Source organism: Falco rusticolus, chromosome 9 (genome assembly GCF_015220075.1).
Source record: "Falco rusticolus isolate bFalRus1 chromosome 9, bFalRus1.pri, whole genome shotgun sequence".
Lineage (NCBI taxonomy): Eukaryota > Metazoa > Chordata > Aves > Falconiformes > Falconidae > Falco > Falco rusticolus.
In genome coordinates, this window is record NC_051195.1 from 36,627,240 (window position 1) to 36,651,364 (window position 24,125).

At 41.4% G+C, this 24,125-nt stretch overlaps 1 protein-coding gene across 1 annotated transcript; it reads left to right on the forward strand.

Annotated features, from left to right (window-relative positions):
* Nucleotides 1-1,048: 1,048 nt before the first annotated feature.
* LOC119154175 (pancreatic lipase-related protein 2-like) lies at nt 1,049-21,234 on the forward strand. The gene is made up of 14 exons (XM_037401448.1): nt 1,049-1,132; nt 6,205-6,299; nt 9,351-9,399; nt 10,195-10,349; nt 11,930-12,055; nt 13,671-13,805; nt 15,515-15,623; nt 16,234-16,350; nt 16,430-16,552; nt 17,434-17,552; nt 18,354-18,483; nt 18,738-18,849; nt 19,841-20,008; nt 21,068-21,234. The coding sequence occupies exons 2-14, from the start codon at nt 6,297-6,299 to the stop codon at nt 21,129-21,131; spliced, it is 1,410 nt and encodes a 469-aa protein (XP_037257345.1). The 5' UTR covers nt 1,049-1,132; nt 6,205-6,296; the 3' UTR covers nt 21,132-21,234.
* Nucleotides 21,235-24,125: the final 2,891 nt, after the last annotated feature.

Here is a 24,125-nt window from a genome sequence, read left to right on the forward strand (position 1 = left end):
TTGAATCCCTCCTTGTGCAAGGCTGACAGTTGCTCTTATACAGTTGCCTGAGCAGGTGATTATGGCAGCAGTCACCCTGTAGATAGCAGTGTCGTGACTTGAAGTCTTGCCTAGGAGCTGAAAGACCTGGGTTATGACACAGTGGTGACCCACAACCTCCAAAGCACAGAAGAGAACCTGGGACTTACGTGACAGACGAGTCACAAAGCCATTACAGAGAAAAAGATGAACGACATGATTATCATCCTATCCTTCTACCCCTGAAACAATTTCGTATTAATGTGGCTGTGGTTTCTCTGCTCGTAAGCAGATCATGGTATTGTCAGTAGATGCAGGTTATACTCAGAGCCAACAGATAAGGGTTTGGTACAGAGACACCTAAGCTGTGAATCCTGTGTGGCCTAAGAGGATCAGTCAAAAAGGTAGTGGGTAGACAGAGCTTGAGTAACTTAATTAGAAAAAGCTAATAAATGCTTAGGCACCTATATTCTCCCTAACTTCTAATGCAGTTTTTTCTTACTCCTCTCTTTTTAAAAGAGGCTAGCCTGCTCTCTGTAAAAAAACATGAACAGGCTTGATCATATGAAAATGCACAAGGGTTTGCCTTGCAGGGCTTGTACGTCAGATTACAACAGGCAGAAGGCTGGTGACTTGTAGCAGGTGGCAGACAACAGTAAAATTAAAATTAGGCTTATGTTCTGAACTTCCCCGCAGAGGAGGCTCAGCACATTGCCCATAACGGGAGCTTACGATGACCAGGCAACTCAGGGAAGCATTTCATGTTGGCTGTTACACATGATACGTACAATAACCACTCCAAGGACTAAAAAATGGCCTTGTCTTCCCTTTCTTCAAACCCACAACAAAACTTTAAGAGGTGACAATTTTGATGAACTAGAGATGGTGAGAGACAAGAAAAGGCAACATCTGTTATATCCAGCAATAAGGGTATCATTCTTACAAAGGTTCTCACTCACCCACACAAAACCTATAATTAGACGCCACGTGGGCAGGTCCGCACCCACTGTCGTGGGATAGATTCCAAATGAAAAGAGCCAGTAGCAACTGGGATTTGACAGGGAGCTGGCTGAACGGAGCTTGCAAAGCAGCAACCCTTTCTGCATTCAGAGTGGTAAGTGGCTGAAAACTTGGTAGGGTTTTGGGGCAAGTGTTCTTGCTAACTGCTGGCTGGGGTTGTAGGACTGTAAGGACTCCTGCTTAAAAAAAAAAGAAAATACAGCCTGAATGGTGTGGTCTGAGTCAACAAGCGAAAAGCAAACAGCAGTACTCAGAGTAATCCTGAGGAGACCTTGGCAGGAGGTACAAGGCTTAGAACTTTTCAATTCCAGGAAATCCCAGTAGGAGATGAGAATTTCTGGACTGTGATAATGTGATGCAGCTAGGAAAACAGGGTGGATTCAGTGGGAGTAAGGTAGTTTAAGACTGAATACATCCCTATGTTTTTAAAGGAAGAACAAAGTGACGGTATTTGCACAATGGAATCTGGACTTTTTTTTTTTTTTTTCCAAAAAAAAAGGAAGTAAAATGCATGAGAACGCATACCAGCTGAAATGAAAAAGGAGGATAAATTAGGCTACAAAATTAAGCATTGTTAAGAGCACGGCAAATTTAAAGGGAGAATGGAAGTGGGGACAAATTACAGAGCTGTTATGTGGAAGAATGGGGCAAACAAGATGTTTCTTGGTAGACTACCATATCTAGTGAAACTTGAACTAGTCATCAGCAAGGATTATTCTGCACTTCAGAAACAGCAAAAGGCAAATACTGTCAGTCTTAGAGTTGACTAAATTTAAAGTAGCCTAATCATTGAAAAGGAACAGTGAAGGTCCTCCTGGAAAGATAGACAAGTGGCCAGATCGTGGCTACAAGTCAGCTGAAGGCTTCCAAGTTGGCATAGAATTGGCACAGTCACTTCCCAAAACTGAATCACATTTGTTGGGGTTTCTTTATGATGCTTGTAGTCAGGTTAAATGATCATAATTGTCTCTGTAAACTTAGATGTACGAATACCAGTGTAGGGTCAAGGTAAGAACCCTATTATTTAGGAAATTAGAGCAGATACTGCACAAAGTCCTGAAGTGGGAAGCCAAGGACTTGTTTAATAGGTTTTCTTTGCTGTTATCCCACAATTTCTTTAGATTGTTCATAATCTCTAAGCAACTGACCTAAACACCTTTAAAACCCAAATCTTCCTGCATCCTCCAATGATGAACAAACATATGCACAATTTTGCACACTTATTAACCTTCTACTGGAGCGCTTCCCACATTAATTGCCTCAAGAAAAGAATTTGCATCACTGTTCAGAGTTGTTATTTCAGGTTAATGCCCTAGTCCACTGTTTCAGATTCAGTTTAAGATGTCAATAGATACTCAGAAAACTGTTACCCAGACCAGACAACATACGTGAGCCCTGCCTTGCCTTGGTTATTACTCCATATTTGGTGGTTTGGAGGAAGGAGATCTACAAAAAGTTCTGAACAGCTTTGCTCCATTACAAAATTGATCTATCTAATCAGATTTGTGGGTGTCAGAGCTAATTAAATAAGACCAGTTTCCTCCTGAAGAACTTCCCTGTACCTAAAAGCTGATAAGCCAGCAAGAATAGAGACTGGCTAATGTCAAGATGTTCTTACTATTACTCGTTTGTGTTGAAGCAGTGTCAAAAAGGAATCAGTGTCATCAGGAATCAGGACCTTCTGTGGGTTATTTATGGGGAGGAGCTGGAGAAGAAATTAAGTCTTTTATCAGTTATGCCAATTACTCTGCTACCTGAATTAGTACACTATAGCACCGACACTTTGTCCAGTATTGTACACGTCAGTCTTGCATATTTGATAGTCTGGACAAATACTGTGTCTGAGCTACTGAACGGTGACTGAGTCTAGAAAAGATGGTATTCTTTGCATACCTGTAAAGAATGGGCTGAACAACACAGTTACATTATAATTTACTTTCAGGTATTTGCATATGGGTAAATACATAAATGATCCCCTTTACAAGGCCTAAAGACACTATTGTAATTCTTTTTCCTTAGCTTTTTTTACTATTTGGGGTAATATTACAATGCTTATGTGTACAATTAGCAAGTGTTCTCTAACTGCCTCAGGCTCAAAGCCATGCAAAAATTTGCTGAGAGAACAGGAAATTTAACCTGTAATTTCTACACCCAAGGCTTATACACTAAACTCTAGATGGCTGCTTCTCCCTTGGGTTGCCTTTACACTGTTAACTGAGTGCTTTGCCAAACTACTGGAAAATATGAAAAGCTAAAGTAACACTGGGAAGACAGAATGGACAAAAATATTCTCTGTTTAAGGACAGTGCCGGTGCAGGAAAGATAGAAAGTATGGTTGGAGTGGTAAGGAAAGATGGAAAAAAACCATAAATGGTGAAAATTAAAAAGACTTGAAAGAAGGTAAGAAAACTTAAACCTCAGTATTGAAGGGGGTGAAGCAGACCTGAAAACTGGAAAGACCGCATAAGGGTGAAGTGATTGAAGGTGCCATGCTTAGCTTAGTGGACAGGCGAAAACGAGCCAGGACTGCAGATTGTTACTGCAGACGGAGCTGATCCTGCCCTCCCGCTGCTTACTTCGGACATGTTAACAAAGGCTCTTCCCCACCTCAACGTAGGCTGCTGAGGTGACCCTTTCACTTCCCATTTGGCCTCTTTCCAACACAGGATGAAGAAGTGGAAGGCACCATCTAGGTCATCGACTCTCATCCATGCCACTTCTCACTGTCACATTAACATGTGATAAAACCCCACCTTAAAATTTAGCTATGCTTTTGGCCCTGTGACTCCAGCTGGATGGCTATTTCAGGACAACACAGCGGACTTCATTTTTTTATGCTAGTTCTTGTTCCACCACTACTACTTCATTTAAGTATCACTGTTCCTCTCCTGGTCTCATGTTATATCTTTGGAGAACAACCATTTACACTCTGAACCTTCATACTCCTAGTCTAAAAAGTCTTCACTTCTTGCTTTGCATTCCCTCTTTTTCCATTCTTATGATAATCCAAGAACACTTTCTCTCGACCTTCCCCATTTTCTCAATATCCCTCTTGAATCATGTATGCAGCACCAATGAAATAGCTGTGCTCTTTAAATAATACTTCCATTAATATATTGAATACAATACATATACTAGAAATACTATTCTCCCAACTGCCTATGTGGAAAAAAAGACTAACAAGTTCCCTGGCACTTCAAAAGTCACCAGTAATACATTAGCAAGATATCAAAGGTCTTATCAGTTATTGCTTCCTCAGATGTTCACTTCCATTCTATGACTATGATATGCAGTGTGACAGTGTTTACTTTCCCAAACCATAAAGAGTAATCCAACTTTCACGTACTTTTTATTTTCTAATCCCTCAGTCTAGATTTCAGTATTTTTTCAGTACAAGCTCATGTTCAGCAATTTCCTGGGGTGCGTTAGGGGAAGCGTGGTCGAGGGAGGTGATCCTCCCCCTCTGCTCTGCCCTGCTGAGGCCGCCCCTGGAGTGCCGTGGCCGGTGCTGGGCTCCCCAGTTCGGGAGAGACGGGGACCTGCTGGGGAGGGGCCAGCGGAGGGTACCAAGATGGTGAGGGGACTGGAGCATCCCCCGTATGAGGAAAGGCTGAGGGGCTGGGGCTGCTTAGCCTGGAGAAGAGAAGGCTGAGGGGAGCTCGTCGATGCCTACAAACATCTCAAGGGCGAGTGCCAAGAGGACGGGGCCAGGCTCCTTTCAGTGGTGCCCAGTGACGGGACAAGGGGCAACGGGCACAGACTGCAGCACAAGAAGTTCCTGTCGAATATGAGGAAGAACAGCTTTATGTGGAGGGTGACGGAGCACTGGCACAGGCTGCCCAGAGAGGCTGCGGGGTCTCCTTCTCTGGAGACATTCAAAACCCGCCTGGACACGACTCTGTGCAACCTGCTCAAGGTGAGCCTGCTTTAGCAGGGGTTGGACTAGATGAGCTCCAGAGGTGCCTTCCAACCCCAGCCACTCTGTGATGCTGTGTAATACCAGTGTTGAAAGTTGGCAGGCAGTGTAATGCCAGGAGCTGATTCCTTTAAAAGCCTTAATCAGTGATGATCCATCATGAGCAGTGCGTAACTATGTGGTCAAAAAACACAGGTAAAAACATTATCACATTGGTCATGATGTGATGCAATGGTGCACAGTAGCAAGAGCTGTATTGGTAAATCCAGGAGTTGCCTTTAGTTCTTTGCCATTGTAGTCTGAAATGCAATAATTACTTATTTTTTAATCTACTTAATCCATGCATTTAGTTTTTAATCTACTTAATTGTTCTCATAGCACATGTATATAATTTTAATTTCTTAACCAAAATACTGAGTAGCATAGCAGATCATATTAAAATTTGAGTATCATGGCACTTATAATGTTTATCTAATAAGAGCATCATGTTAGTTTGTCATGTCATGTAACCGAATTCAATTACACAACTTAATCTTTTAACATTTTTTCACAATTTTTCTTTCATGACTGAGTATTCTGTGGAGAGTTTTATTACTCTGCCCCAGGCTGATATTGGTCTGAAAAGCCACAGGTCTGAAATTTCTCAGGTCATTCATCCTATATTTTTTTACCTGTTTGTATATCAGTTTTCTTCAAACCACATCTCTGGAATTTTCTTACTAATCAATAACTTAACAAAAAATTGTCAGTAGGCGGGGGGTGTTTATAGGGGTTTTTTTGGTTTTTTTTTTAAGGATTTCAGCTGTGACTTATCAAAGTCCAATGATTTTAAAATATGTAGTTCTGGCAGTTGTCTACAGCACATTTAGAATTATTGGCTGAAAAGAGTATCACCACGAATACTTTTTTTCTGGTGTGAACAACATCTGCTAGTTTTGGTAAAGAGAAAAAGTGTAAACATTTCACTTCAGCTGCATCATTGCCTTTTGCTCCATTTTATCTACTAATGAACCAAAACCGTTGTATCTTTTAATTCTTCCATGCATGAAATATACCTTCTTAATTCATGTCTTAATTCTACTGGCCATAAACATACGTGCTGCATTGCCATTTTCCTTATGGAATCTATGTGACTTCTAGATATTAATTCCTAATTACCAGTATTGCCCTTTTTCATCCTCTCTTACTCTTCCAGTTTCTTTCACTTTTTACCAAGTTGCCTGTATCTTTTAAATTACTTTTTTTTTCAGCATAAAGCTACCCAATCTTGCTTCAAGAAAACTTGCCGTTTTACATCCTGTTACTGCTCACCAGGGAAAGAGATAAGAAGGGTGATAAGAGAATGGTGAGTAAAATTCTTAGCAATGAGATAAATAACATATCTTGGTTTAATTTTTTTTCCCAATATCTTTGCTGCAGTGAGATTATTAGGTTAAAAATGCGAGATTTGGGCTTGCTTCTCATGAATAAACTGTGTGTGTGTATTTTTATGTGTGTCCTGAGATAGGTGTGTGGGTACATGTGTGGGACTTAAAAATACACTGTTGACAGTCATTATGGAGACTTTCTCATATCTCACGAACCATCCACTGGTGGCCCATGAATCACAGGTTGAGCAACAGTGTCCTGAGGGTGACTTGATGGCCTATTGTGAAGGACAATTGGTGCTCAGGTGTAGGTTTTATACATTAGGATGCCAGTCTATAAATATTTGCAACTTTCTTTTTTTCTGTACTGAACAGCAATTTGGAAATACTTCGTGCTGGTTTTGCTTCAGAAGTGCATGTTCCTCTGTCCACTGAGTGTAACAATCGAGCTCAGCGTTCAGCTGCCTTCTTGCCAGCAATACTGGCTAGGCTGAGATCACATTCACAAACAAGTCATTCCAGTTCTTCTTGTTCAGCAATAAGCCTCTTAAATGCCCAGTGAAAGAATTCTCCACCATCAAATTGTATGCTGCCTCAACTCTTTTGACAAAGACATGATTACTTAACCTGGTTGCAATCTTTTTGTCATTAACAGAGACCAATATGCAAAACTTACCCAGTACAAAGCTGTCTCCTACCCAAACTACACCTCTTATTAATAACAGAATGAATCAATATTATCCTAAGAAAAAAAAAATTCGGCATCTTCCATTATACCTAGCTATGCATTCATTTCTATTTTCTAACTTCAAAGGGAGAACCTCTGAAAAGAAACTAACTACTGATCACTTTCATTTTGGCAATAATCTCCCACATTTTCTAAAAATCATTACTCATTAGCTACCTTTCAGATTTTGGGTCTGAAAAGAAATTATACTGTCCTTCCTGCTGTAGTGTTCCCAACACAGGCTATACATCTCCAGAGTATGAGAACTCTCCATTAAATATAAACAAATCCCACTGAGCTCTCTGATTCTTTAGATGAGCCACATCTGATTTTCCTGTGCTGTCATCAGGGTCTCATCATGATGGTGGGTACTTCTTGACAGATATTTCCAGCTGAATGGAGGTTCTCCTTCTGGCTAACAGTTAGGACCTCTCTGTTCTTGTCTGTCACCAGCTGCTTAGAGTAACTCCTAATCCTTTCCCCTCCCACTCTTACTCACTGCCAGACTTCCTCTCCACTTTCTACTCTCCTCAAGCAGCTAGTTTAATTCTCTGTTAGCTACATCAACGGATATGTTAGACCTGGGAACAGAATTGTATTTCCAAGGAAATTTCATGCTTCCTCTCAGGTCTGCACGTTGTAACTCCAGCTCACCGCTCAACTATTCAGCCTGGTTCCTCTGCCTTACCACATAAACAACGAGCTGGCAGAGCTGTTACCACACAGGGACTTCAGAGCTGGTTAGAGAGCGCTCAGAGACACACTCTCCACACTCTGGCCTATCCCATTCGGCTTGGTTAGGAAACCATGTCATTCCAGCTGAGTAATCTAACTTCCACTAAAACAAGCACATAAGCGCATCACATATGCCTCCTTTCTGACACTTGACACAAAAGCTTCAAGGGCAAATTCTGTGAAATTCCCAGTTGTTTCTTGCTTGTTTCTGAGCATATTTGGTAGTGTCAACAACCTTTGGAGCATTGCTTCTCTAGCTTTCTCACATTGCCAAATCTCTAAAAATATCCCTTGGACACAGTTTCCCACATAGCAAGGTTATACCTACTAAATTTACCATTTTTTCTTAATTACTTCTAATAAGCTATCAGCGACCAGTACAGCTCAAAATTTTTGCTTTACAAAAAAAGCAGTATGTTGAAAATGGGAGGTAGGTGCCATAGGAAACACCTAGAAAAGGACAGTGGATGGGCAAACAGGAGGGGACCAGAATGGTGAAATATATGGAGCCCCTGCCATGGGAAAGCCGAGTGAGGGAATGTGTAGAGGAAAGGAATCTGGATAAAGTTGGGGATACAAAGATGCAAACATGCAAAGAGCCCTCGGTAAAAGCAGTACAAATGGCTTAGGTTGGAAAAGTCCCTTAAGATCATCATGTACAACATGCGCTGCCAAGTTCACCACTACACCATGTCTCTAACTGCTGCGTCTACATGTCTTTTAAATACCCCTAGGGATGGCAACTCAACCCCTTTCCTGGGCAGCCTGTTCCAATGCCTGTTAACTCTTTTGATAAAGAAATTTTTCCTAATATCCAATCTAAACTTCCCTAGTGCAACTTGAGGCCATCTCCTCCTGTCCTATTGCTTGTTACTTGGGAGAAGAGCCAACCCTCAACTCACTACAACCTCCTTTCAGGTGGCTGTAGAGAGCAATAAGGTCTCCCCTCAGTCTCCTTTTCTCCAGGCTGAACAACCCCAGTTCCCTCAGCTGCTCCTCACAGGAGTTCCTCTCTAGACCCTTCCCCAGCTTCGCTGCCCTTCTCTGGACACACTCCAGCACCTCAGTGTCTTTCTTGTAGTGAGGAGCCCAAGCTGTCAAGCACGCAGACTTGACCAAGTTACAGGTATCACTGTCCTTGATCTGCCACATCTCCCACCTATCTCCTCACAGCTGGCAAAAATCAGGACCTTGTGACCTGATTCACTCCCTCAGCAACCCGCATGCAGTATTGGCTGTGCAAGAAATGCAAAGAACAGCAAAACTGAGTGGAGGGGAAGGATCACCTCCCTCATCTTGCTGGCAACATGCCTCCTAATGCAGCCCAGGATGCTGCTGGCTGCCTTTGCCGCAAGGGCGTGTTTCTGCCTTATGGTCAATCAGTGTCCACCAGGACCCTCGGGGCTCTTCCTGCAAACCTTCTTTCTGGCTGATGGGTCCCTGGTATGCACTGACCAGTGTATGAGTTTATTCCTCTTCAGGTATATTTCTCTTTGTATTACACTCTTTTAGAAAGGATAAATCACTGTAAATAAAATGCTTAACCTGTATATTCAATTTGCTTTAGGTGGCTGGAATGTGGATTATCGCATTTTATCTCCTTGGCACAGTAGCAGGTGAGACACTATATCTATAAAAACTACCACTAGAAGGTGAATTCAGATGAATACATAGATGATTACTGGTATTTTCCTTTACATTGAATTCATAGTATGATTTGCAGGTCGTTGCATGACAATGTCTATTATTGTGCAAGAGCTAATGCTAAATGGCTCTGCTCTATTTAAATTTTATTATTACAAATACAAGAGACTTAACTGTGCTAAAAATTCCCAGAGAAATTCAGTCATGTGTCAAGACAGTACACAAGCTCTGTCTATGTGCCTGCTCTGCACAAAGAGCCACTCAGCAACATGGTGCTTACCACAACAGACAGCGCTAAAACACAAAAGTTGAGCATAAGTGAGCAAAAACTCCATTTGATCTAGAAAAAGCTACTATATTGAAATAAATTATCATTTTGTTCACAGTACAAGGTTACTGCATAGATATCCTTCATTCTTACGAGCAGAGACAGAATGCTTTGGAGTAGGAAGCATGCAGGAGCAATTCTAACAAGCACTTCTTCAAAGACATTTTAAAAGAAATTGAATTAATCCTTTACAAGCCTAGAAAATGGTGTCAAAAGAGTGCCTGGGTCTTTACTTGGTTTATCCTCAAATTATTTATCTCCCCTTGTGCTACCTGCTTCAGGCAGTTATCCACAAAGGAAACAAGAACAAATCTCAGCTTCAAAATTAATCGTGAATTGAAATCCTTAGTTTTCTGCTCTTCAGACTGTCACAGTCTCAAATACATCATCAAGCATTAAGATATTCTGACATATAAACAAGTGGTTTCTTCTACTCTAGGTAAAGAAGTTTGCTACCCCAGGCTTGGCTGTTTTACAGATGACCCGCCCTGGTCTGGGGTACCAGGGAGGCTTCTGACAGGTTTGCCTGACTCTCCCGAGCACATGCACATCAGCTTCTCTCTCTACACCAGAGAAACAGGAAATAACTCACAGGTGACATTTATTTTTAATATCAAGAACTGACTAAACCTTCAAATGTCTGTTACCTTGTTAAAAGGTCTGTGCCAGTCACCATAGGCAAACAAGTCAGAACAAGAAGGTAGTTTTAAGGTACAGTAATGAGTGTACTTTGGGGTAAAGCACACTAAAAAAATGCTGTCAGTGAGCTGTAGAACACAACAGCTTTCTGGTACTTTCCTGCACAAGGATATGGGTTATAGCAGACTGCCTTTGGCATTGTCTTAAGGTCTCCAAGGAAAGCTGAAGACACGGTCAAATCAGCAGCCTTCCGAGTATTCACATAGGAAAGCAAATAGTGCTGTCTGACAGGGAACCTGAGCTAGGAAGATATTGGGACTTTTAAAAATAAAAGTCTGAAGAAGACTGATTTTATGCCATTTCCAAACCCACATTCTACCCTGAAACCTGATTATTTTTACATTCTAAGCTGTCTCTCTGCACCCTGAAAATCAGACAGAAATACTCAAGTTGCTTATGCCCTGAAATACTGAGCAGAATAACAATGAGGAAAAACCTGTAAGATCAGGAGCTGGGACCACATCCCTTCAGCAAATGCTTCTGAAGCTGCTAAATCCCTTTCAGGCTCCCAAACCTTGTGTCCCCTGAGCTGTACAGAGATGTTTAGGATTCTTCTAGCATGAACTATGATGCCATTACTGTTATTGCAGACATCCTGCTTGCCACACTGAGAACCCAACTCAGCCTCTCTAAGGATGAAAAGTTCTACCTGTGATAAACTTCTACAATCTGCAGAGCAGGGACTTGTGAGCCCACAAGATACACCCAGCAGCAGGTTACTCAGCACTTCTGCTGCTGATAAACCAAGTCAAAATCACCTTGCACTGCCTCCCAGCCACTAAATTTCAGTGCATCTCTGCTCTAGGGCACAGCCCTTCCACACCCAAACTCCCTGACCCCACATTTGTCTAAAAACCAACAGACAGATACCGTGCTCAGAGAATAAGGAAAGTATATAATTAAGCAGCCTGCAGCAATGTGTGAAGATCAGCACCCCTATTGCACCCAGTTCTTGCACGAAATTCTTTCAGTATTTCTGGAGTAGCTAATGAGGGAAAAAGGCATGGAAACATCACCTATCCAGGGGAAAAAAAAAAGAAAAGAAAAGAAAAAAAGAAGCTGTTGCTTACATGCAGAGCAGCACATTGGAGCCAAAGGTCAGGCCCGTAAAAGGGCAAGCTGAACCAGGAGATGGGAGATGTGGAGCTGGTGGCCTGCTCCATGGAGAAACTCCTCCAACTCAGGCCAACAGGCATCATGTGACACTACAGCCCTTTCAGGTTTTTTCATATGCCACATAGGGGAGTTCTTCCTGCATTAAGCAAAATAGATAGGAGCAGCAGAAACCACATGGGCACAATTTCTTTGGAAACCAAACTGAGAAAGGCGAGATACAGGGGCCCCTGAGTTCAAAAATCACAGACACTGTCCATTCAAAGTAGTCTCAAGTCCTACAGAGGGGAAGACATAGCTGACTTTCTTTAAATGTTTGAAATGATGAATATATAAAACTTTTTTTCTTTTTTTACACACAGGTGATCTCCGCGATAAACTCCTCCACCATCCAAAACTCACATTTTTCCTCACATAGGAAAACCTCCTTCATCATTCATGGATTTGGCAGCACTGGAAAAAAAGGCTGGGTGGTAGAAATGTGCTTGGTATGAGAGCATCCTCTGATTTCCATCAGCAGTTGTAACTATAGTCTGTCAGTATCCTTTAGGTGCTAATATTCACCTTCCATTTTGCAATTCATTCAGTAGTAGCAGATGCCAGCCAAGAAGTAAACTTCACAAAAGCCAAAATGTTGCCACTCTGGAAGATGCAGCATAGTCAAGACTTCTTGTTCATCTCTGACATTATGTTTCTGTAGAGAGCTTCTATCCCCAAACCCTGCACATCAGATCAAATCAATAAACTGAACATAGATGTCTCCAGCCTCTACACCAGCGTCAGATATATCCAAAAATCATAGGGGCAACTGAACTATCCGTCAGTCAAAAGGCATTCCTGAGTTGTAAAGCACAAGCTTCAGTCTACAAATATTCTGGCTTACCACTGTTCAGTTCATTAAAAAATAACCCAAATAACAAACAACAAAAAAACCCACAACCCCCCCCCCAAAAAAACCCAAACAAACAAACAAAAAAAAAAAAAAACAAAAAACCCAAAAAACAAAGCCAAAAAACCCCCAAAAAAACGAAAACCAAACCAAAAAAGACACAATCCAAACCAACCCTTTTTGTTTGGATACAAAGTGCAATGAAAAAAAACATTTTCAAATATGAAATGTGGAAGCTAGCACAAAACCAGCAGTGTACTCTGTCAATGACAGCCTTGGCTCTGATAGATAAGCAAAATCTACTCTAGTTTCTGCTTCTTCCATGCTGGCAGGGAAAAGGACAAGCTAGAAAAAGACCACCACTGAATACTAAGTGACAGATCTGCAGCATTATTTTTGTTCATAAATCTACAAAAACTTTTAATTTGGAATACTAATTTTCCATTTTTTTCAGTTGAAAAACCCCAGCAATTCTATCTGCCTCTCCACAGTACAAGCTTATGGTGCCTACAGGAGAGAGGAGAGTCCAGGATTCAATGTACTATTGCTTCAAGCTCCTCTTTTCCTTATCATTCACCTTTAGCTCTTTATCATGGATTAATTTTTGTTTCTACTCGTGTTCTTTCTCAAAACTTGAGTGAGCCTTAGTCACAGAAAGCTACAACTGCAGACTTCAATCCATGATTCCTTCAGTGGAAAAATCACTGATCTCTGCAAGACTGTGACCACTGCTGAAGTTAACAACACATTAGCTTTCTTTGCTGAAATAGAAACTTTCTAACTCTACTCCAAACCTTTCCAGTTTGACATGACTTTCTCAGTTTCAAAGGCACTTGGTAAATAAGTCTTCTTCCCACGCTGTACAGTTAAAACTACCCATGTCCCTCCAAAAACCATCACAGGCTGCATATAGAAACTACTGTGCAGTTGTGTGACTCTTCCAAATTATTTATACATGTATAGAAGTGTCTTACAATGTAAAGTATTTTTATTACAGTCTTTCAAAATTGATACTTTTTGGATCAACGGTTTGTTGTGTTGTTTTATTAGACAACGGTGCAGTTGCAGTGCAGTGCAGGCTACAGCAAAGAGTCCTGTTTAGTAAAGAATGAGAAATTCCATGATTATGTTACCTTTTAGTGCTTATTCTAATTTTAGTTGATACTCTCTTTGTTATTTTGTTTCCTTAAATACTTTATGTTTTCCCACATCAGCTGTTACTGGAAGTGGAAAATATCAACTGCATTGCTGTCGACTGGGAAGAAGGTGCAAAAGGCACCTACATCAGTGCAGTGAACAACATCCGCGTGATCGGGGCTGAGGTTGCTTATTTCATAAATACTTTACAGGTAAAAGACACAGCTTTGCCACCTACATTTCTGAAGTAGATATAATGGGGTTATGATGCTGCTGCTTTGATTTTGAACCTTGTCCATTAGGGTCATCCAGTGCTTCAGGAAGAACTGTACAATGCACGCAGTTGAGTTCCAGCTAATTATATTGATTATCTACTCTGTAAGGACTTCTCACAGCCACAAAAGACGTAAATTAAGGTGATGTGGTTGGAAAGAAGTGCCAATTAATTGAAGACCAGTAGGTGGCAACATTTCCCCATAATGATACAGGCAAGAAAGCATGTCAGCATCCCATACCTGTGCTAGAAGTTAGTGTTTCAGCACAGCACCACTGAAACGAGCAGAAGCAGGATCACTTGATAATGCTATATCTGCTGTCTACAGGCATGATACACTGTCCAGTTGCCTTCTAGTCGTGAACTTCATGTTCCTGAAGGCAAGTATCCATGTTTACATGTAGAGCGCAGGACTGCTTGGTTGCAAAGTTTAAGGGTGTCAGCGTTTCCCCACTGCCTTCAGAAATACTCACAAGGACTCAGACTTGCTGAAAATCAGAACCCTGCCTGGCTGTAGTCTTGATCCTGGTCAGGAGCTGTTAAAGTGCTGCAAAAGAGAGTTCAGAGCCCACAAAGCAAAGTGTCAACTTCGTGAGCACCTGAGTATCAGAGAACAATTCCCCATAATCTGCTGGGGTACGGTCTACTGTTTCTACCCAGGAAAATCACATCTAGCCTCACACAGCTTATTCTTCTTTGTGTAAAAATCCCAGGTCACTTGAAGATGGGTTCAGTTTCACATTTAATATCTCTATTACTGCACCATTTGCAGCCTAGGCCTCCCTTCCATTACAAAAAATGCATATGTGATCCTTAGACTTTCTTTCCTTTTCCCCAATTTAAAAGCTTCTGGATTTTCACTTTAGGAATGGTTAAGCTGCATTGTAAATGTCAGTACTGCGGTAAAACATATTCAGATGAATCTTACAGTAAAGGTAGACAGGCCAATACTACAGGTCTGCTTTTATTTTGGTACACACGTTACAAAACAAGACTTACTATAAAAACCTGAAGCAATTAGCAACCAATCCTTGTTGGTTTTGTACATTACAAAAGCCAGCAAATCCCCAAATGAAACATGTCCCCTGCAAGCAGCCTACACACTGATTAACCTCCGTTTCAACCTTCAATATATGTGTAATAACTTAGCGGTGCAGGTCTTGTACAGGTGACTCTTGGCAAAGAGGAGAATGAATGTCAGAAGACCTAAGCTTGTCAGCGAAAATATTGTTGAGTGATATCACATATTCTAAGTAGGCATGGAGAATAGACGTGTGATAAAAAGGGCCCCATAATACAGCAAATACAGAAAAAATAAGGTCATTTTGATGGAAAATGAAATCAAGGGTTGATCCAAGTGAGAAAGGAGGTTCATATTTTGTCACCATGGGTAACTGAATGTGGTAACCACATGCCAACGCTAAAACTGTGAATCCATCATCACTAGGCATTTAAAATTCTATATTGGATCATTTTATATCCTATCAGTTTAGTTTAAACAATATTTAACTCAAAAAACTCATACCCTTTTTGCTATGTAGGAAGTCAGTCTAGATGTTCCTAAAGGTCCACAATGTAAGACACCCTCTTTGCTTGCTATTTAAAGCCTGTGTTCTTATCTCCCACCACCACCACCTTAATGATCAGAAACTCTTCAGATACTCCCCTGACGAAATCCATTTAATTGGCCACAGTCTGGGAGCACACACTGCAGGAGAGGCGGGAAGAAGGATCCAAGGCATCAGGCGGATAACAGGTAGGCTATTCAACAAGGTGCAGCACTAACATAGCATGTGTCTAGAGGAAAGAAATTTGCAACACGCTGGTCTGTAGACTGGAATTAAATTAGTGGCAGTGCTGGAGATGCCTTATGCAAGAGTAGGAAAACTTCACACTTCACAGAAACAAGGGTAATTACTGTATCTTCTCTCTCTGGGTAGGTTAAATACTCTTTAGTGGAAGGGCAAACATAGCTGATATGTTTGTAGTGTTACCATCGATCACTGGGTTACATCAAGCCCTACACAAAGACAAAGCAACAGATCAAGAGCCCTTCATTTTTCCTATTCTTGAAACTTTACAGGCCAGTAATAAGCTCACACATAATAAAACACCTCCTTCATAGTAATACAGTGTCTATGGGAAAATATTTTACTTTTGTTGGAGTAGGTTTGCAGAAAGGTTCACAAACCTGTATGATCGCAGGTGGGGTTTTTTTCCAGTTTAGCTTAGAATTCACATTATTATTATTATTCAATGTACCTTCCGCAATACTGAATGTCTGATGCTGTAGTTGGCAAGAGACGTATTAACACACGCAACACTTTTCTTCCTCCCTCAACCAACAAATGTGGGGGTTTTTTTAGGTTTAGACCCTGCTGGGCCCTATTTCGAAGGTACTCCTCCTGAGGTGAGACTGGATCCTTCAGATGCAAACTTTGTTGATGTCATTCACAGTAATGCTGCTCACTTTCCTACCGTAGGTAAGTGTTCATGTGCAAATAAATATCTGCAGGGATAGGCGTGCACTGAGACACTAACATCATCACCTGTGTATCTCAGGGCTTGGAATGTATAACACCACTGGTCACCTGGACTTTTACCCAAATGGAGGAACTGTGATGCCTGGCTGCAATGATTTAATTCCAGAGATGAAACCTAGTGATTTTGAAGTTATGATTGCAGGTAAACATACATTCCCAACATGCATAGTACTTTATTTTTGTTCAATTCTGAAACACGAACTGTGAAAGTAACTCTCCATTAGGGAGAAAACAGCAAAACAAAATTTTTTTCTGCCTATTTACTCATAAGTCAGGAAAGGAAAGCAAAGGCTGGATCAGAACAGTGCTCCCCAAGGAAAGGAACACTGTAGAGAAAGGAGTTTGAATACAGACCTACGCTTTGCTTCTATAATTTGAACTTGGACCTGCAGAACGCAAAACAGCAGGGAATGGGGAATCTGCAAGTCCAAAAACCTAACAACCCCAGCAGGAAGTTTTCCAGGCTGAGACAGGCCAACATCAGGACCAAACCGGCAGTGTGACACCACTACATTTGGTTTCTTGCAGATGTTGCAAAGAGCATCTGACACTTATAAGGCATATTTAGGCAAAAGCACTCAGTGTTTCCAGGGACTGTACATGCCTCACCTCTCCACCTGAGACTTCTTTCTCTTCGCAGGCTTTGGAGAGGTTCACAAAAGGCTGGTGGGTTCTCCTGGCTCTATTAATCCTTTTGAAACTGTAATCAATACCATTTTGCTGAGACATCTCACATATATATATATATATGTGGCTGTCTTTTTAAAAGAGACTATTACAATACAGTAGATAAATACATCTCACTTGGAATCTTGTCATAACTGGCACACAGGTCTCCAGATAAAACACAAACAGCAACTTCTACTGCAACTAGAAATGCATAAATTCAGGCAAAAAATTATTACAAGACCACACTGCTGTTCTCTTCTGTACCTCAGTTGTTTCCATGGCGAGGCAAGTGCAACTCTTATACAGGATAACAGGAGGTTATTTCACAGATGCTCATAAACATTGTTCCAACAGATGCTACAGTCATTGGGGGGTGCCATCACTCACGCAGCCATGAGTTTTATTTTGAAAGTATCCTCTACCCTACTGGATACCTTGGATATCCCTGTGAAACGTACAAATCCTTTGAGTCAGTAAGTATATCAGCCCAGGAACGGGTGAGCTGTAAAGAAAATAAACCAGGTCTCTGCACTCATCCTGGCTTCCACTATGTGCACAGAGCACTTGGATGCTGGTGGCTGCACTCTCACAGTGTGGTTTGGTAGGAGGAAGCACGCAGTGAGGCACAGTGTACAGTCACTCCATCAAGTATTCCTGTCTGGAAAATGAATCCTGAGGCACAGATGATATCACCAAAATGGGTGGGGGGTGGGGGGGTGGGAAATTAAAACCCATGCAGTTGTCACCCTAAACCTTTATGCAGCAAGCATGTAGGTTAGACATACCTACCCTACTAATTCCTGGCTGGAAGAAGAGACATTTGGAGCCTTCAGAACCCTTGACTGTTCTCCAGTGTACACTGGGCACTGATCAGACCACCTAAGCAAATGCATTTATGAATGATGCTCCTGGGTTTTTTGCCCCCCATATGGTGTTGCAATGTGAATGCAGGCAAGTTCCTTTCCACTAGGAGAGTAAAGCTGGCTTATATTGTCCTAGACTTTAGCTGAAATACGTTTGAGCTAGAGAATTTCAGACCATCATCCAGACAGGTGTCAAACCTGCTTATTCTATACCATCTTTGCATATGCATGGGTGCATAAACCATTATCTGAATCAAGTTTATCAGGTTTTGGTGGTAAGATATGACAACATACAGCACTGCCACAGCTTTGCAAGATCAGAACAGCATCCTTAGCCCTAATTTTGTCAGAGCTACATCGAAAAAACATACATATATACTCCTCATTAACTGATGCTCTTATTTTCCATAGGGAGACTGTTTCCCATGTCCACAGGAGGGATGTCCAATGATGGGGCACTATGCTGACAAATTCCCAGCCAAACTGAAACGAGTGAACCAAAAGTATTTTTTAAATACAGCAGCAGACCCACCTTTTACTGGTAAGTGGAGGTTTGTTACAGTTGTTTACATGCCTGAAAAGTGATTGCCTTGCTGTGATTTACAGCCATGCACTTGTGTTGTTTCTACAAACAACTGCTAACATCTCTGACAAGAAATGCTACATTAGTTATCAAAATTCAAGCTCATTGAGCCTTTTATTTGCTAACACGAATTAATTCCAGCTAGGAGAAAAAAGAACTAGCATCTTTCATATCAATGATAATCTAGTTTTATTTTGCTTTTCTTTATGCAGCTTGGAGACAAAAAGTATTTATCAAACTGTCTGGTGTAAAGAAAACAAGAGGGGACATAAACCTTGTTTTCCATGACACAGAGGGGAACACAAAAGAATATGAAATTACCAGGTAAGTTAAATCAATACTCCCTTATAGCATTTGATGTTGCTAACATTAATCTACACATTTTCCACATATTTAAGTAGTACAAACACTTATTCTGTGTTGCAGATCTTCTGCTTAGCATCAGATATGAAAAAAATTATCACATAGGTAAGACCTATGAGCATGAGGGCAAATAGATGGTTGTAAAAGGAAATGGAAATCACTTCATGAGTTTTGTGTTTCTTGAGTTGGTCTTAAAAAAACAAAATCAGACAACAAAATGAACTTACACCTCTGGAATACACTTAATTCATGCAGTGCTCACCTGTTTCATATGCACTTTAGCACAACCGCTTCACTCCCACACCTTGTGGCAACACACATCAGCATACTCACTCCACATACTGACAAGGCTCTGCTCTGCCCACGAGCTGCTGTGTGATCTCATTCAAGGCAATCCTATGTCTGCACTTACCAAATTTGCAAAGTAGATACCTCCTTCCTCCCTAGGATATATTAAAAGCCATCACTACTATACAAATGGCACACTTTCTATAGTCTGGCCAGTGAGCTTCATTCACCTCTCATACCATCTCCTACAATCAAAATAGCAGTTCCTACTGCCTTCTGTACCTCCTCTGAAAAAAGCACTTCCACATGTTCTCTCACCATCCTCTTTGTGCACATGCAGACTAAAGCCCCACAGAAGTTCCCAGCTTATCTACAAAATCCTCCCAAGAACTTGTCGCAGAGCCTTACCTGCGGTGATACCTGCAAAACCCAGCATGTGTGGGTGCTGGAGGCAGCCCCAGCCTCACCCTCACCTCCCGGTAGCCTCCTGCTACATGCACATTTAAAGTTTCCAGTGTTGTTTTTCTTCCTCTCCCAGTTCAGGGCATAACAGAAAAAGTGCAAGTTTCTGTTGTAACAGAGGGGAAAACCCCAGTCTTGCAATGAATGTGATCTAGTTTGGTAAACTTTAAACTTAGCATTGCTGTCTTCATTCTATTTGCAGTGGACTCCTCTCTCAAGATCAAGTTTATACAAAATACCTTGATGTTGAAATTAACCCCAAACATATCAAAGAAATTGAATTTCTCTGGAATAAAGCCATATTTACTCTGCTCTGGGCAAGACTGGGAGCAGAAACTATCAAGATAATTCATGGAGAAGATGGACATATGTAAGTATATTCCTTTTACAGGTCAGAAGAAATGGGAAAAGAGTGCAAAAACTCTGAGAGACAGGATTGAATATGGTCTTAGTAAACTGGACATATGGTTTTCAATTAACAATGTGAATTTCAGTAATTACAAGGACAAGATATTACACTTTGGATGGAAAAATCAAATGTTCAAGTACGAACCAGAGAATAACTGTCTGGAAAGGAATACAGCAGTGAATAATTTGAAATGCATACTGTTTAGCCAGAGCAAAACCATTACAAACCAAGATAAAACAAGTCTCATTCCCAGGAGTATTGTATAGAAGATCCAGGGAGTAATTATTCTAATTTGAATAACTAGCATAAGACTGGACTCAGAAGCAGGGTTGTTTTCAAGTTTGAAGAGTATTTTTCAGGAACAATGCGCAGAGACTGAAGTCTGAAAAAATAGCAAAAGACCTTTAGAAAACCTGATCTGTGTGGAACAGCTGAAGGAAATGTGTTTCTCAATAAAGAACTGCCTGGAGAGGAGCATGAAGATATAGACATCAGCTGTCTTTGAAGGGCCACAGTCAACTGTTCCATATACCTACTGGGTTTAGGTCAAGGTTTAATTGATGTATTTTACAACAGGACAAATATTGGTTAGGTATTTGGAAAAAAACTCCCTCATCATTTGGCATTGGCAGGGATTATTTAGAGAAGCTGATGAAATCCCTTTGTGTGAGCTCCTAAAAAAAGCTGCAAAGCTATGACTGGAGCAATCTAGTGAAGCACCTAGCCTAAATAAAGGGAGCTTAACAAGAGCCTTTCTGACTTCTTATCTAGAGCTCTATATGGGCGAATCTAGAGATTGATTGTATTCATGTATTAAAACTCAAGTTTTACAGCTGGCCCCCGAAAGCAGGAAATTTACCTCGTTACTGTTAATATGTATTCTGCACAAGCTTTCAGGAAGGCTTAAGTAGGGTTACGGATCAAACTAACAACCCTTAAGATGGCAGCTGACTTTCATTTTTCTCAGTGGGGGGGGAAGAGAGAAATAAATCCTGATTCAAGTGGGTTTTTTCTTCTCAGGTCAACTTTTTGTGGCCATGGAACTGTGACATATGGAGTTCCTCAGTTACTTACACCTTGCTAGAGGTCACTGAGTACAACTGTTCTTTCTGTACACAGCAGCTGAGCAAACCATCAGTCCTGCGCATGGGAACATTGGTACACAAAGCTATTAAAGCAATAATCAAACTGCCTGTTGTTTTCTTTATTTTTTGTTTGCAAACACACTTGTCAATGTTTTTCATGTTTGAACCCATTTTATTGTGCTTGTAACTATGGAAGCAACTGGAAATCATATAGGCTAACATACATTTATAACACTGCACAGACTTACTCTGCCAGTGCCTCAAGGCAAGAGCTGTTTCCCACCACACTGATAATTTGCCACATTTCCCACCCATCAAACACTCTCAAGGCAGCACATTACCTCAGCACACCGCTCTGGCTGGGAACGGTCCCAAACACCTCCTTTCTGCAGCCTGCACTAATGCCCAGAGCTTTCCAGCCCCACACAAGAGCACTGCCCTCAGAAGACACTCTGGGGTGAGGCAGGAGCAGAACAAGACCAGGATCTCTTCAGCAGTTCAGAATAGCCCTTTGTACACTGCACGTCTGGGGAAGCAACAGCTGAAGGCAAACCTCAAGTGTTCCCCACTTCAGAAGAAACCAAACAGCTGAATCACAGCAGCTGGCTACTGTTTGAGTTCAAACACGTACCTTTCCCGTGGCCCCTGGAAATCCTGGCAAGAAACCCTGACTTTGAATAACTCCAGCTTTGTAAAACCTGGAATTGACTATTTCACATTAAAATTAACACTACTGCTCTGCAAGGTCTGGCATGAGTGAGACACCTGGAGCTTTAAGAGACCAAGACAGTGGATATTTTTCCAAGTATAAAAACCAAACTATAAGTTAATGAATAGGAAGAAAGAGTTAACAAACTTCTAAGAAATAGGAGTGAAGAAGTTATCTGCCCGAGTGCTTGTATGTCAGTTATCAAGCGTGGGAAAATGGGAGCAGAAATACAATATTGAGAATGCATTTATAACAAGTATAAATATCTGAATGAAATAATGTTGTTTTTTTTAAAAAAAAGAGCGACAGTGTTGTATCCTTGACTAATCACTAACCAAGCTTGTATGAAGTTAAAATCATAATTAAACACAAGTCTGAGGTTCAGCCAAGACAAACCTGGAGTCCTGAATACTGCACATCCCCTGGGGACTTGACAGGTGACAAGGGAAGCATGAACAATGCCGGGAAGCACCATGCCGTGTCCCAGGAGAGTGCCATGGTGTCCTGCAGCACCAGAAATCCAGTCCTCTCCTCTGCCTGCTTCCTTTTCCAGACTACAGCTTCTTCAGACTGCAGAAACATAGCTGGGCCTTTATTTATCACCTTCTTTCTCAAAAGCCGTCTTTCTTCCGACAGCACCTGACCGTGAGGCCCCAAGGACCAGAACAGCTCCTGCAGGAGCTGCATCCTACCGAAGGACACGCATCCCAGCCTTACCCCTTCTTCCTGAAGGGGAAGCAAGCAGCTGAAGCCCATCTGACCATGGCCTAAGGAAGTGTCTAGTTATTCAGTCTGCCCTGTGTTGAATAGGAGCAGCAGACTAACTATGATAAAATCCTAACTTGAATCTTTTCCATCAGCTCTTAAACTAAATAGGAAAGCCTGTTGCCCCTCATTTTGAACAAGTGCTAAAACTCATCGGTGTACTAGGGCATGTACTGATTCTCCTGTGTCATCAATATGAGCTTATTTACAAACTGAAATGTTACTTAAATTAAGGATGGGAGCACTGAGCTCTAAATTAGGATCAAAGGTGATGTTTTAGAAAAATTAAAAACTCACTGCTATTTAAAGAAATAAACCCACTAGCATGGATGATAGCAGTGTAATAGCTATACACACAGCTGGTACCCATTTGGTTGTTCCCAGAGGTAGAGATTAGGCAACGTCAGCTCTGCCAAGATATATGGCCACAGCCAAAAGCTTTCTAGGCAAAGAGTTAGATGAGGTCTCATTTCGTCTTGAGTTCACTTACAGCCTTCTCCTGGAGATGAACGGGACCAAGGGGTTCCCAAACCTAGTTCTGTTCATTTGCACACGCTGGTTTTCACTTTTTACAAAGCGGCCACGTCACAATGTCTGAGGGAATTTTGTATGCTATTTGTATATATTTCCAGCATGTTTGATCTTAGCCATTCTCTAAGTGATGAACTTTCTCAAGCCTTGGGTTGCATGGGTAGTATAGAAAGGATCCACAGGGGTAGACAATTGTACTTCTACATCCGTTTATTTTAACAAGGAAACTAAAGGAACACCAGGAGGCCAGGCTCTTTCACTATGAAGTTTTCCTAGAGGTATAAGGCTTCACCAAACTGAGCTGATGTCAGGAAATGGGCACAAAAGACCCAGCAGCACAGGAGCATTCCACATCCAAAGTCACCTGATGCAGAACAAGGGAGAGGTCTTAAAAATCATGTCGTTCTTTATCAACTCCCCCAGTAGTTCCCCTACATCCCCACTACATAACACTAAGAACAAAAGCCCTCCCAGCCCAGACAATCCCCTAAATATGTACATAATTCTCTTTAATATCCCGTTTCTGATGTGTTGCTGCCTGGGAATTACCCAGTCTCTGGAAGTCCAATCTTATTCTGGGCTCCAGCACACTAATTCAAGAAATCCATGTCCACAGGTTTTGGAGTTCTCAGAGAAACCAACTACTAAAGTTGTTTTGCAGCTTAGCTAGAAACTATAATCTGAAATAAATGTTCCTATCTTTCTGGGAACTTTTCCAAGGATAAAGCAGACTATAAAAAGTAGATGCAAAGTTTGCACATTAGTGCATGGAGCTTCAAAGCTGCACAGTAAGTAGTTCAGGTTTGGGGTTTTTTCTTTTATCTCATCAGGTATACAGCTTCCCAAGACAGCAGTATAAAGGGGGATGGCAGCTCACACTGGTGTCCTTGTGTTAGTTCTATAGTAGCTACCACACATCTGATAGAAGCATAGCCTCAACAGGACAAAAATCACACTGGATTTAAGCTGTGCCTTAGTAGATTTAGGA